This window comes from Leucoraja erinacea, chromosome 7, assembly GCF_028641065.1.
Source record: "Leucoraja erinacea ecotype New England chromosome 7, Leri_hhj_1, whole genome shotgun sequence".
Lineage (NCBI taxonomy): Eukaryota > Metazoa > Chordata > Chondrichthyes > Rajiformes > Rajidae > Leucoraja > Leucoraja erinaceus.
In genome coordinates this window covers 41,437,901-41,453,413 of record NC_073383.1, presented here as the reverse complement: position 1 = coordinate 41,453,413, position 15,513 = coordinate 41,437,901, and the positions used below count along the sequence as shown (strand labels likewise).

The 15,513-nt window shown below is 45.0% G+C and overlaps 1 protein-coding gene across 2 annotated transcripts in view; it reads left to right on the top strand.

Moving 5' to 3' along the window:
• The window catches only part of plekhm3 (pleckstrin homology domain containing, family M, member 3), a 130,351-nt gene that overhangs the window by 59,817 nt on the left and 55,021 nt on the right, over nt 1-15,513 (top strand). For both annotated transcript variants that reach the window (XM_055638349.1, XM_055638350.1), the window contains one exon: nt 14,014-14,207. In XM_055638349.1, coding sequence (XP_055494324.1) covers nt 14,014-14,207 — 194 coding nt within the window. The remainder of the gene's footprint in view (nt 1-14,013; nt 14,208-15,513) is intronic.

The window sequence follows — 15,513 nt, the reverse complement described above, 5'->3', positions numbered from 1 at the left end:
GGCAATCCGCCATTTCCAATGGCCTGCTACGGTACGTGGCCTCCGGGAGTTCGTAGGGATGGTCACATTTTACCACCAGTTCATTCCGCCGGCTGCCTAACTTTTGCGGCTGCTTTTCCAGTTGCTGACGGGCAAGCAACGGGAGATACAGTGGGACGCTGTCACCACGGCAGTGTTTGAAGGGGCGAAGGAGGCCTTGGCTCAGGCGACTATGCTCGTGTATCCTTCGGACTCTGTGGTCGGCGGCGTTTTGGAAGTCGGTTAACGGCCATTGATGGCCTCTCGCCTTCTTTAGCCGTCACCTGAGCAGCGCTACAGCGTTTTGACAGGAAGTTGCTCGTCTTACACCTCGCAGTGCGGCACTTCCGGTACTTCCTCGAGGGCCGTTCCTTCGTAGCCTTCACGGACCACAAGCCCCTCACGTTTGCTTTCGCGAAGGTTTTGTATCCTTGGTTCGCCCATCAGCAGCGCCAGCTGGCGGCTATTGGGCTGGCCCACGCATCCATCCGGGCCACGGTCACTATGGTGGCCGCAAGGTTTATGTGGCACGGACTTCGCTTGCTTGCTTCGATCATGTACACGTGGACATCGTGAGGCCACTGCCGTTTTACGCGGTGGGCGGAGGCCATCCCGCTCGCATACACTTCAACTCAGTCGTGCCCTCGTGGCAACCTGGATTGTCCGCTTTGGGGTTCCACTTCACATCACGTCTGACCGGGGTGCCCAGTTCACATCCGAACTGTGGTCCGCCATGGCCCGCCTTTTGGGGACGCAGCTCCACCACTCAACAGCGTACCATCCCCAGTCAAATGGGTTGGTGGAGCGTTTCCACCGCTGTCTGAAGGCCGCCCTGAAGACTCGTCTCACGGGCCCTGGGTGGATGGACGAGTTGCCATGGGTCCTGTTGGGGATTCGGACGGCGCCCAAGGAGGATCTTTCATCGTCCCCCGCGAAGTTGGTATATGGTGTTCCGCTCACTGTCCCCGGGGAGTTTGTCCCTGCTGCTGATGGGTTCCGGGAACCCCGTCATCGGTGCTGATCCGCTTGCAGGAGAGGGTCAGTGCCCTGCCTCCCATCCCAACGTCGTGTCATGGAGAGACCCCTTCCCATGTGCCACTGCCGCTGATGGGCTGCCTGTACGTTTTTCTTCGCCGTGCCTCCCACAGGTCGCCCTTGCAGCGCCCGTATGAAGGTCTCTTTCGCATGCATGCTACTACATTCGATTTGGACATGGGTTTCAAACGAGCCACAGACACAGTAACCAACATCATATCATTCTACGTACACTCGCTACAATTCTTTCATTTCATTGAATACTTGCCCTAACACCAGCCATAATTTAACTGAATATATACTCCAGTCCTTACTGAATACTCAATAAAATTGTATTATTACTATATTGAAAGCTGCTTAAAATATATAACTGCAAGTCAGGCCATCTGTAACCCAAAGAGACCCTGTATTCTGATCGGTGTGTTTGACAGGTATGTCATTATTTAATGTGGAGTTGTCAGTAAAGCCACCTTGGTTGAACAATGGTTGAATGCAACCATAATGCTTGATAGTAGTGACTGACCAAAGTAGCACGTGAGCAGGTTGGGGGTTTGTAAAAAGTCAAAAGAAAGTGTTAACAAAGGAAACTTCTGCATTAATCAGTGATATTCCATTAGCATTTGCAAACATGTTGGATCTCATTGTCTGTAATTTGATGCCACATTCCCGTACAGGTGTTAGGCAGTGAAACCCGAGGAATAAAGGCATAATAGCCAAAGCATATTGTCCATGCTAGAATGAAGGGAATAGAAAGCTAGAAATTGACCTCAGTCAGAGGATTGAGTATTAACACCACAATCGGCAGGCACAGTCCCTCATTCTAGATGTGGAGCAGAGTATCCCCACAGCAGCTGGTCTGCGCTAATGCTGTAATCTTTCACGGGAGAGGCTCCTTTAAGAAATATTATGATTCTATTGTTATCAACTCCCTCTGGTGGTCAGATGACGAGACTAAATACAATTGCTTCACACGTAGAAAAGCACATGTTGGTAAATTGTGAGTGTTTCTTTTTATTAAATGTTTGCATATCCTGGTGGTGTTCTAACCGAATGGACAGGGTATTAATCAGAGAAGAGCCAGCAGAGTTCTTGGGTCTTCTTCCCCACAGAACATAGAAACATAGAAACATAGAAAGTAGGTGCGAGAGTAGACCACCAGGTCCGTCGAGCCCGCACCGCCATTCGCTCATGGCTGAACACTAAACAGACACACTTACCCACAAACAGTAGACACAAGACACAGAACACAAGACACTACCCTCCCCTTTATACCGCTATCACCCCTCTCCACCCCAAGAACCTCGTGATCTCCTGGGGGAGGCAAAAAACCGGATAAAAAACCCAGGTCCAATTCGGGAAAAAAAATCCGGGAAATTCCTCTCCGACCCCAATCCAGGCGATCGACACTTGTCCAGGAGATCACTCAGGTCTTACTATACTAACCATACCTAGGTCCATATCCCTGCCCTCTCCCCGTAGCCCCTTATCCCCTTGGCAGCTAAAAAACCATCTATTTTAGTCTTAAATATATTTAAAGTTTCTGCTTCCACTGCTCCCTGGGGCAGTGAATTCCATAAATTAACCACCCTCTGGGTGAAGAAGTTCTTCCTCATCTCAGTTTTAAAAGAGCCCCCCCTTATTCTGCAACTATGTCCCCTAGTTCTAGTTTCCCCGATCATTGGGAACATCCTCGGTGCATCCACCCAATCAAGGCCCCTCACGATCTTATATGTTTCAATGAGATCGCCTCTCATTCTTCTAAACTCCAAAGAGTAGAGTTCCAGCCTACTTAACCTTTCCTCATATGTCAATCCCCTCATTGCAGGAATTAATCTTGTAAACCTTCGCTGCACTGCCTCCAGGGCTAGTACAACGATACACTTGCATGGGATTGGTGTAAATCAGTGCTTGATGGTCAGCACCAACTGTGTGGGCTGACGGGCCTGTTTCCATGCTGCATGACTCAATGAGTTACAATAGAGTTTCACCAGATTAATTCCTGGAATGTGAGGGGTTGTTCTATGGGAGTAAGTTAACATACTTTGATATACAGTAATCTTTGATGGAAGAGATTCCTTTAAGGTTCATCCACGTATTAAGATTCTGTTGTTATCAACTCCCTCTGAAGAATCTGATTGAACTAATTATTATGGAACGAGATAAGGTGACTAACGGAGCAACATGGTTCTTAATGAGATATCTAGAATCAGGATCATTGTCTCAGCATAAAGGGTCGACGAGTCAGGTTTGAGATGAGAACACCTTTCTCTATCCCAAGGACTGTGGAGGCAGCAAAACTCTAGTAATCTGCCATCCAGTTTTCAGTAAACCTGATGATTTTGGCATCTGGTTCACCAGTTCTGATTCCACTCTATGAGTCCTTTTAAATAACCAAGATCCCATTCCCTGCGATTCCTTTAAACTGACCAAGGTTTTATTTCCATGCTCCTTTTAAACTCTCCTTGTTCACTGGAAAAAAATATTATACCACTGTAACATTTTAAAAAGTGAATTACAGGTGTGTTGAAGGTACATTAGTTATTTTTGTGGTCACTAGTTCTCAAGTAAGATCATGAGATATGTGTCTTTGAGACTCTTGAAAGGCGCCCATAAATAAAATTTATTATTATTATTATTATTATTATGAGATCTAATCTATAGTGTCGCAATGCGTACTGAAAACTGATATGACCATTCTGGTCTCAAATGTTCCTATCACACATATGTAGAGTAGAGATGCAGTGTTTCTTGATTTGTGAGATTCTCTTTGCTTCCTCAATCTAACTTCCTCATATGAGTGAGCACCACTTTTTTTGTAGGTTCACCAAACAGGAAAATCCAATGTTTAAGAGGGAACTGCAGATGCTGGAGAATCGAAGGTTACACAAAAAAGCTGGAGAAACGCAGCGGGTGCAGCAGCATCTATGGAGCGAAGGAAATAGGGTTTCGGCCCGAAACGTTGCCTATTTCCTTCGCTCCATAGATGCTGCTGCACCCGCTGAGTTTCTCCAGGAAAATCCAATGCTTGCAGTTCCCAGTGGTGTGGGTCCAAGTACCAACTCCTCAGTAATGTTCTAAGAGAGTCTTTGTATCTCTTTTTAACTAATAATAGTAACATCCAATAGTCAGAAAATCTAGTACTAATTAGAGAGACAGAAAAGTATAGGTGCTACAATCTTGAGCAGAAAACAAAGTGCTGGAGGAACTCAGTGGGTGATCCAGCATTTGTGTCGGGTCAAGACCCTTCTTCAGACTGACCCTGGACTGAGTACCTCCAGGACTTTGTTTTGTGCTCAGGATGCCAGCACCTGCAGTCCCTTGCGTCCAATGCTCCACTGTGAAATGTTAAATGAAGCTTAGTTTGAGTCTGAAGGAGGATCCAATTTCCACCACAGTTGCTGCCTGTTGGCTTCCTCAGCACTTTTTGATTTTTGTTCAGGAGTCCAGAAGATGCTGGATTATTGGAGTTTTACTATATTAATGGGAATTGAAGAACATGGGATTTGCACAAGAATCTCTTTGAATGGCGGGAAAGATGCAAAAGGCCAGACGGCTTATTGCTGCTTCTGTTTTGTATAGTGCCCTGTTTGCAATAAACGATGCAATAATTAACACCTGTGAAGACGCTTTGGCTTCTCAACTAGAAAATGCCAGGACTAGATTGATGAGCATATCCTTGATATCCAGGATCTAATTAAGTATAAATGCACAGCTTTCTTGGACTGAAAGTCTGACACACCTCAAGGGAAAATAAATAAATCCATTGGCACCGGGGGACAAAACATTACAACCTAAAGAACAAATGATGGGTGCAGGAGATAACTGCATCAATTAACTGTAACCATAATGCCATTCAGAGCTGCCAAGACAATTAACGATCCCTTTCAGAATGGCAGGCAGTGACTGGTGGGGTACCGCAAGGCTCGGTGCTAGGACCCCAGCTGTTTACAATATACATCACTGATTTAGATGAAGGGATTCAAAGTAAAATTATCAAATTTGCAGATGGCAGTGTGAACTGTGAGCAGGATGCTATGAGAATGCAGGGTGACTTGGACAGGTTGGGTGAGTGGGCAGATGCATGGCAGATGCAGTTTAATGGGTTTAATGAGGTTATCCACTTTGGTAGCAAAAATAGGAAGGCAGATTATTATCTAAATGGTGTCAAGTTGAGGAAAAGAGGAAGTACAACGGGATCTGGGGGGTCCTTGTTCATCAGTCAATGAAAGTAAGCATGCAGGTACAGCAGGCAGTGAAGAAAGCGAATGGCATGTTGGCCTTCATAACAAGAGGAGTTGAGTATAGGAGCAAAGAGGTCCTTCTGCAGTTGTATTGGGCCCTAGTGAGACCACACCTGGAGTATTGAGTGCAGTTTTGGTCCCCTAATTTGAGGAAGGACATTCTTGCTATTGAGGGAGTGCAGCGTAGGTTTACAAGGTTAATTCCCGGGAAGGCGGGACTGTCATATGCTGAGAGAATAGAGCGGCTGGGTTTGTATACTCTGGAGTTTAAAAGGACGGAGAGGGGATTTTATTGAAACATATAAGATTATTAAGGGTTTGGACGCGCTGGAGGCAGGAAACATGTTCCCGATGTTGGGGGAGTCCAGACCAGGGGGCCACAGTTTTAGAATAAGGGTAAGCCATTTAGAATGGAGATGAGGAAACACTTCTTCACACAGAGAGTTGTGAGTCTGTGGAATTCTCTGCCTCAGAGGGCGGTGGAGGCCGGTTCTCTGGATACTTTCAAGAGAGAGCTAGATAGGGCTCTTAAAGATAGCAGAGTCAGGGGATATGGGGAGAAGGCAGGAACAGGGTACTGATTAGGGATGATCAGCCATGATCACATTGAATGGCGGTGCTGGTTCGAAGGACCAAATGGCCTACTCCTGCACCTATTGTCTATTGTCTATGGTCTAAACATCCAAGGGCCAACTTTGATGATACCCAAGAAGAAAGGAAAGCAACACAATGCTCGCATTAATTTCGAGAGGGCTTGGATTAAAAAAACAGAATGTAATGCTGAGCTCGATAAGGCACTGGTCAGGCCACATTTGGAATATTGTGAACAGTTTTGGGCACCATATCTGAGGAAGGATGTGCTGGCTATGGAGAGGGTCCAGAGAAGGTTTACAAGAATGATCCCAGGAATTAGTAGGTCAACATATGATGAGCATTTGATGGCACTGGGCCTGTACTCGCTGGAGTTTAGAAGAATGAGGGGGGGACCCTCATTGAAACGTACAGAATAGTGAAAGAGTAGGATAAAGTGGATGTGGAGAGGATGTTCCACTAGTGGGATAGTCGGATCAGAGGTCATAGCCTCAGAATTAAAGGATGTTCCTTTAAGAAGGAGATGAGGAGAAATTTCTTTAGTCAGAGGGTGATGAATCTGTGTAATTCTTTGCCACAAAAGGCTGTGGAGGCCAAGTCAGTGGATATATTTAAGGCAGAGATAGATAGATTCTTGGTTAGTACAGGTGTCAAAGGTTATGGGGAGAAGGAAGGAGAACAGAGTTAGGAGAGATTGATCAGCCATGATTGAATGATGGAGTAGACTTGATGGGCCGAATGGCCTAATTCTGCTCCTATCACATTATCCTATGAGAGCATTTTAAGGAGTGGGAGATAGGGGCCTCTGGCAGGAGCAATTCAAAGATCTACTCATCGGTTTATCTGTGACATGCATCCTTGACGATGTTCCACAACACACTTGTCATACCTCAGCCTGGAATACTTGTCATACAAGAGCCTGGAAAAGCCATGCGTAGGCTGAAAAACAATAAGTACACTGAACCAGATGGAATTGCTAAAATATGGCATGAATTCAAGCCTTAGGACATTCAGGGAGCCGCTGCTCTGGGTTCATCGACCACTGCTCATAGCTTTTTTTGACGCCAAGGAAGCATTTAACCCTGTCATCAAAGGCAGATTTTGGTGAATCCTCAATTTTGGCTGCACTCAGAAATTCGTCTCCATTCTACATGTACTACTGAATGACATGCATATTGTAATTCTAAAAAGAGCTTTCAAAGACCCCAAACCACTGTAGAATGGAGTTAAAGATATTGCTTCAACTCATTATATTCCTCAGTGCAGTGTTGCACCTCACCTCCAACAGGTTGCCTGTGGTAATCTTCACAATGAATGGAAAACCTCACCTCCACCCTAGACCCATTTATGTCCCTATTCGCTCTTGCATGCCAGTCAACTGCTTCAAATTTGTCCTACCACCTGAAGGGAATTTACAGTGGCCAATTAATCTGCTAGGGTCACCCTGACCGCAAACATTGAGCGACAGTTTGCAAACAACATGTGTTTGTACACACCCTGAGGCTGAGTGCCAGGTCTTTGTTAGTTCATTCAGTTAAGTTTACGAGGGAATCGTATTTGCATTATAATATACCTTAGGAAAAGGTATTTTATTAACCTTTGCCTACCACGCAAAACACAGCCCACCTCCCACCCTCAGCAAATAAAGATGTATAACCACACCCTCCATACTTTGAGACCAACCTCTCACCAAAGGTACAGGTTCATGATGAAAATTTGCATTGTGCCAGGATAATTGAGTAATTGAAGAAAAGTGTGTTGATATTAAGACCTCAAATCCAATACTAAGCTCATGGCTGCAGTCTTCCATATCTTTCCTGTATTGTCAGATAGCCAGGAACCCTGGAGACGTACCATTAACAATGTGCTCAAAAAGGCCTACAAATACACTGGATGATTAGCAAACCATGTCAAAGAAATGGGAAGGATAAGTTGCAAGGGTTGGCAGGAAACTTGTGTAGAGCGTAAACACGGGCTAGACCCATTGGGCTGAATAATCTGTTTGTGCTGTGCAGGTGAGGAGCATTCTTAGCCACAGTTGTGCTTTGTGGACAGGGCCAAAACGAGGATGTTTTGTAAATAGGATCTCTACAGTAAAAATCCTGAGCAGAGTTTTATAAAGGGAAGAAAAAGTTGAATTTAGAAGTTGAACAATCTTGACAAACATACACTGACTATCAATTTTCATTGCTTATGCTCCAAGTCTTGAAATTTTTCCCCTGTGGCTCTCACCCACCATTATCCACCTTGGACATGTGTTTGATAAGCACAAACTATTATTGATGGCACTCAAATCGCAAGTCCTTACTGAGTTTTGGATCCCTAATCCTAAATGCTAAGTCCAATTACAGATGCCCTGTAAGTGTCCATGAGGAGGTTACCTATTCTGGAGACCCGAGAGCGCAGATGCTGGAATCTTGAGCATGTCAGGCAACATCTGTGGAGGAAAATGGGCAGGTAACATCTCGGGTAGACAATGTCTTTAGACATTGTCTATTCTGACTCCATGCAGTTACATACCTTCTACATTAGTGGTCTATCTGGTCACGGGTTTACTTTTTCTTTTAAACCTGTACGTTATCAAAGGGTGTTATAAAATTTGTTCAGTGAGTATACCTACTGAACTATTCTAGTTTATAACTTCCGGACCTTTGTCATTCTCATAAAAGAGATGAAATCAGCACCATGATCTTGTGAAACTTGTTTTGCACTCCCTCACAATGTGAATGGAACATTTATTTCCTTTGGCAGCCTCTATGCAGTTTACAACAGTCAGTGAAGTAATTTTAAAATACAAAGGCATACCTCTGTAAAATGAGTAATATTAAATATCCAAGCATTGTTGGAAACAAGAGAATTGAACTTTAAAATGAGGTCCACACATAAGATGTTAGAACATTCAGAAGTCCTTTACAGCCAGAAGTATTTTCTGAAATAAAGTCACAGTTCCAGTGAATGAAATGGCAGCTGTTCTTTTGTATGTGCTATGGTAATATGGTTAGTGATGACATATTTTCCATACTAGCTATTTTTGCAAGGCACGATGCAGTTAGCTTTCACTCTGCCATGTTTCACATTGTCCAGGTAATCGTTTATTTCTTGAATTTGGTATGAAAGATGTGGATTATGTGGATATGTGGAGATAGTCCCATTGGATAGTCAGATCAGATTATGCTCAGTCTAATGCATCAAGAAAATGACAATTCTGAGCTCAGAATTACTTTCCTCTTCAATTTCATCTGGATTTGTGCTCATTTCTGAATAGATCTTGAACCTATGACCTCTGAGGTCAGACTTACCAACTATGCCATGCCTGATAACTGAAACTAGTTGCATTTAGGTTGAATTTTTTTTTAAGTTACTTGAGGTAGATTGTGTTGGCATGGTCATCTTTGGTCGCTCATAGTTAATTGCCCTGCGATACTTTTTTATACCGAGTTTGCATAGCAGCCCGAGCTCCCGACAGGCCGCTCGCCACTGCCATACCTCGCAGCAGGCTTGGCTCGCATGCCGCGGAACCGGGAACCTGCCTGGACTGGGAATATGCTGAGCCCTGCTCCTGCTTGTCCCTGAGGACCGGGAACCGGAGAGGGGGGTGGAGGGAGTCAGTGGCGGATGCATGAAAAGGGTCCGTTAAGAAAAACCGTTGGTCCTACCTTCTGCACCCTCAAGGTCGGCTGCAGTTGGTGCCCGGGGCACAAAAGCTGAAGATAGCCTTGTGAAGAGATGGACGACGGTTCGTGGGATGATCCAGATCATGGCCATGGCTGCATCGGGCCTTTATGGCCAGCTGCAGCTGGGACTTTGAAAATGGCTACAAAACCTGGTGACTCTTGCATATGAACTCAGTAGGCTGTTTCTATGCATTCTGTATTTAATTGGGGATTATACTTATGTATAGCAATAATCTTTCCGATCTGTAGGCACATAAACAAGAATTTCACTGTTCCTTGGTACATGTGATAATAAAGAATCATTCAAAATCCATGGAGAGGGCAGTTATAGAGACAACTTGGCTGTTAAATTAATGAGTGACTGACTGAGTGACATCGATTGCCCCTCATGAAAGTGGGTGACAGGTAACTCGAGGGTGGAGTTGATAGGAATGCACAAAGAAAAATTGGATTGTTGATTGTTGGATTGCATTATTGGGGTAATGGCTGGTATCATTGGTGTATGACTCTATGGTAGTCTACAGTAAGCATTTTGGCCCAGAACTCTAGTCCCATACAGATTAGGCTAGGTAAGGATAGCAATTTTATTTCCGTTAAGGGACCAGGTAAAGCGGAAGAACAGGCCCTTTGGCCCGTGATAGCCAAATATGATGCCAAATTATCCCTTCTGTCTGCATTTGATCCTTGTCTCTTTGTTCCCTGCATATTTATGTACCCATCTAAAAGCCTCTAACCCATCCTCAAGCCTCTTATGATACTGCACATTATCTTTAATGTTCTCCCGGTGACCTTAAGCTATGCACTCCAGTATTTGACCTTTCTACCCTGGGGAAAAGGTTCTGACTGTCTATGCTATTTTTGCCTTGTATAATCTATATTATATTAAAACTCTTCCCTTTGTTCTTGTGTCTGTGTGGGCCAGGGTTGTGTCAGCTTTCTGTCAATCTCCTTAATTCCTATCTTCTTCCAAACGCTAGGCCACAGCCTTCCCATTTTCACAAATGTTACTGACATTTTCCCCCCGGAAGCGATAAATATTTCATCCTATATTTCCCAAGTTACTAATCTTTTAAAAACAGTTAAAGTTTTTCAAGCTCACCCATTTTGAAGAAAAAAATTCGGACTGATATCACAATATACTCGCACGCTCGAGGGTCACTCCAACCTGCTTGGCCCCGCTGGGATCCCTCGCCCATTCCATCTCTACACTCCCTCCCCCGACTCTACCTCCCTCGCTCTAACCCCCTCCATCTCTGCCCCTCTCCCTCTATACCCCCCTCCCTCTACCCTCCCACCTCCCTCTCCTTCTCTACCCCTTCACCCTCCCTCTCTTCCCCTACGAGGGTAACGCCAGCACTCCAACCCGCTCGGCCCGCTGGGACCTGTTCAGCCCCGCACACTCGGCTCCGCTTGGCCCCGCTCAGCTCGGACCCGTTAAGCCCAGCTCCATCAGCTCTGTTCGAAGAGGTGAGGGATGGATTTGGGGAGTGGAGGAGTGGAAAAGATCCTAGTGAGTTGAGGGGGATTGAGGGAAAGAAGGGGTAGGGAGAGTTGTTCAAACGTATACACTCCCTCTCACGTCCCCTCCCTCTTTACCCTCTCTACCCCCTCCCTCTCTAACCTCCCTGCCCCCTCTACCTCCCTCCCTCTCTATCCCTCTCCCTCTAGAGGAACAGCTTCTTTCCGGCGGCTGTCACTCTACTAAACAACGCACCTCGGTGACTGCCAATCACCCCCCCCCCGGACACTTATTATTTATTTTTAATTCAAATCGTTTGCTATGTCGCTCTTCAAGGGAGATGCTAAATGCATTTCGTTGTCTCTGTACTGTACACTGACAATGACAATTAAAATTGAATCTGAATCTGAATCTGAATCTCTATCCTCCCCCTCTCCCCAACTCACCCCCCCCCCCCCCCGATTTCCTCTCCCTCTCTATCCCCCTCCCCTACCTCCACCCTCCCTCTCCTCTCCCCCTAACCTCCCTCTCCCTCTCAATCACCTCGCCCTCCCCCTCTATCCCCCACCTCCCTCTCTACCCCCCCTCCCTCTCTGCCCCTCTCCCTCTCTACCCCCTCCCTTACCTCTACCCTCCCTCTCTATCCCCTTCACTCTCTCCCTCTCAACCCCCCTCCCCCTCACTCTCTACGCCCCCCTCCTCCCTCTCTACCCCCCCCCTCTACCCCCCCCCCTCTCTACTCCCCTCCCTCTCTTGCAGCGCTTAATTATAATATTAAAATATCAAGGGGGGGGGTTAGTGTGTGTGTGTGTGTGGGGGGGGTAGTTAGTGTGCGTGTGTGATGCCGCAGGCCCCCCCCCCCCCCCCCCCCGCAACCCCGCGTGGAAAAATATTGCATTGGGGGAACGGATGAGTGGTGGAATATTACGTTGAGGGGACGGAACCCAACGGGTCCCACTTGGTCTAGTCATATAATTCTATCAGGTCTCCCCTCAACCTCCAACAGTTGAAAAAAAAATCAAGTTTGTCCAGCCTTTCCTTATAGCTAATACCCCCTATTCCAGGCTGTATCCTAGTAAACCTCTTCTGCACCCTCTCCAAAGCTCGGACACAATACTCCAAATGCAGCCTGGCCAAAGTTCTATAAAGTTGCAACTTGACCTCTTGACTCTTATACTCAGTACCCCGACCAAACAGGCAAGCGGACCATATGGTGTCTTTACAATTCTATCTACTTGTGTTGCCACTTTCGGGAGTCTTGGATCTGTTCCCAAGATCCCTCTGAATATCAATGCTGTTCTTGCCATTAACTGTATACTTTCCTCTTCCATTCGTCCTCCGAAAGTGCAACACCTTGCAATGGCTCGGATTAAACTCTACCTGCCATTTCTCTGCCCATATCTGTAACTGATCTACGTCGTGCTATATCCTTTGACAGCCTTCTTCACTGTCTGCAACTCCACCAATTTTTGTGTCATCTGCAAATTTATTAATCAGCCCATCTACATTCTCGTCCAAGTCATTTATATGTGTCACAAGCAGCAGATGTCTGATTACTTATCCTGTGAACACTACTGGCCAAAAATCTCCAGTCAGAATTCCATCATTCCACCACCACTCCCTGTCTTTTATGGGTAAGCCAGCTCTGACTCTAAATTACCAAATCACCGTGGATCCCAAGCACTTAATCTTCTAAATCAGTCTATCATGAGGGACCTTATCTTATGTTTTACATAAAGTCCATGTAGACAACATCCACAGCCTATCCTCATCAATCACCTTTGTCACCTCTTCAAGAAATTTGTTTGTTTATTAGACATGACCTGCCCTGGAGCAAGCCATGTTGACAGTCCCGAATTAGCCTATTTTCTTCTAAATGCGAGTAAATTCTACCTGAAGAATCATCTCCAATACCACTGATGTCAAGGGTCACTGGCTATAATTTTCTGGAATATGTATGGTTGATGGCAAGACTTTCTTCTTTGAAGGCCCATAGCTCCGACAGGGGGAACAGAGGGTGCAGAAGAGGTTTACCAGAATAATTTCTGAATTAGAGGATATTAGCTACATCGAGAGGTTGGACAAACTTTTATTGGTTTCTCTACTCTCTGTTTACACGGAGAGTGGTGAATCTCTAGAATTCTCTGCCACAGAATGTAGTTGAGGCCAGTTCATTGACTATATTTAAGTGGCAGTTAGATGTGGCCCTTGTGGCTAAAGGGTATGGAGAGAAAGCAGGTACAGGATACTGAGTTGGATGATCAGCCATGATCATATTGAATGGCGGTGCAGGCTCGAAGGGCCGAATGGCCTACTGTTGCACCTATTTTCTATGTTTCTACACAATCAGAGGCTGTGTGAAGACCTGATAGAAATGTATTAAATTGTGAGAGGCATTGATAGGGTAGACAAAACATTTATTCCAGGGTGTAAATGTCAACATGTTATAAGAGAGGTGCAAAGTTTAACGGAGGTATGTGGGGCGAGTTTTTTACACTATATGGAATGTGCTGCCGGAGATAATTGTGGAAATAGATATGAGAGTGATGTTTAAATAGGCACATGGATATGCATGAAATTGAATCCTTTATTTGTCATTCAGACCTTTCGGTCTGAACGAAATGTTGTTGCCTGCAGCCATACATGTAATAATAACAACACACAATAAACACAAATTAACATCCACCACAGTGAGTTCACCAAGCACCTCTTCACTGTGATGGAGGCAAAAGTCTTAGAGTTACTGTCTCTTCCCTCCTCTTCTCCCTCTGCGCTGAGGCGATACCCCACCGGGCGATGGTAAGTCACTCCCACGGTTCAAGCTCAAATGGAGGGATATGGATCATGTGTGTGCATATATTACTTTAGTTTAATTTGGCATTGTGCTCGGCACATATATTGTGGGCCGAAGTGTCTGTTCCTGTGCTGCTCTGTTCGATGGTCGATGTATTGTATAAATATCTAATGCCATTTTCAAATCTCTTGGTTCCTGCAGATTTCGAAACAAGCAAAAGAGTTCCTAGAGTACATCGCGGAAGAGCCACTCATTGACATCCAGCAGGATAATCCATGCTTGTACGAACATGTGGATGCATTGGCAACAGTCCTCCGCTTGCGCCAACAACTCAAGTCACTGAGAGCATACCTGTTCAGCTGCAGAGCCGCTGTGGCAGAAGATTTGCGTCGAAGGTGTGTATTTAGCTATTGTATGAAACTCAGGTGTATTGACTGTTGTGAGAGTAAGATCGCTTGTATCGCTTGTGTAAATTATAAAATAAAGCTAGTCATTCTGGTAGTCCTTGGGTAAATTAAAGGAGGCAGTATTATTCTTTCCGACTTCTTATCATGTACCCATTCTTCTGTCTCTCATTCTGCCCCACAACATTAATAACAACGGTGGTGCAGCGGTAGAGTTGCGGCCTTACAGCGCTAGAGACCCAAGTTCGATCCTGACTACAAGTTCTGTCTGTAAGGTGTTTATACATTCTCCCCATGACCAGCTTGGGTTTTCTTCAGGTGCTCCAGTTTCCTCCCACACTCCAAAGACGTACAGGTTTGTAGGCTAATTGGCTTGGTAAAATTGTAAATTGTCCCTAGTGTGGATAGTGTTGGTGTGCAGGGATTGCTGGTTGGCACGGACTCGGTTGGCCGAAGGGCCTGTTTCCGAGTTGTATCACAAAACTAAACTTAAAATAAACTAAACTAATTCCCCACCAATTTTTTTTATTCCTATCTGCCAAATGCTTTTATAGGTTTCCCCTTAATTTGTATCTCTTCGACTTATCTTGACCATATCTTCTAGTGGCAAGTTCCACAGTCTAACCAATTCTGAGGCTTTCTACTTGCTCTCCCTTGGATTTATTAGTGACTAGGACATTGTATGGTTACAGCCACAGGTTTGGATCACTCTACCCAGTCAGATATCTGGTTACTTTAATAAACCTTTTCAGAACCTGAAAAACTCATCAGGATCATCCTACATTTCAATGTTGTTCTACTTAGTCACCCCTGAAAGATGTAACTCCTTAGTTCCTGTATCATTCCAGTGAATCTCTCTAGTGCTATCAAATCCATTTTACTAAATAGCAACTGTTAATTTGTCATGACTCACTTTGCTTTTATTTTCCCTGTTTCGGAGTCAGATTCGAAGATCCTCAGTTCTCAATGTGGGGAGTTCTGAGTTGTATTATCAGAAATGATTGACATATTCATATTCATATGGAATAATTAGAACAAAAATCAAAAGCTGGAATAAAGTGGCTCAATGTCAAATTTTGTTGATAACGCTCTTGCAAAATATCATGGGATAAGTTGGGAGCATTGGAATAGTCACGTAACAGTTGAACAGATAAAGGATTTGACAGCAAATGAGCTGGCAATTGCTGATTGCCAAAAATCAAATCAAATCTCAAGAAGGTCATGCCGAACTTCTACCAACACATCACGTGTGCCACCAGGGGGGAAAGAACATTGGACCACTGCTCCGTTCAGGAAG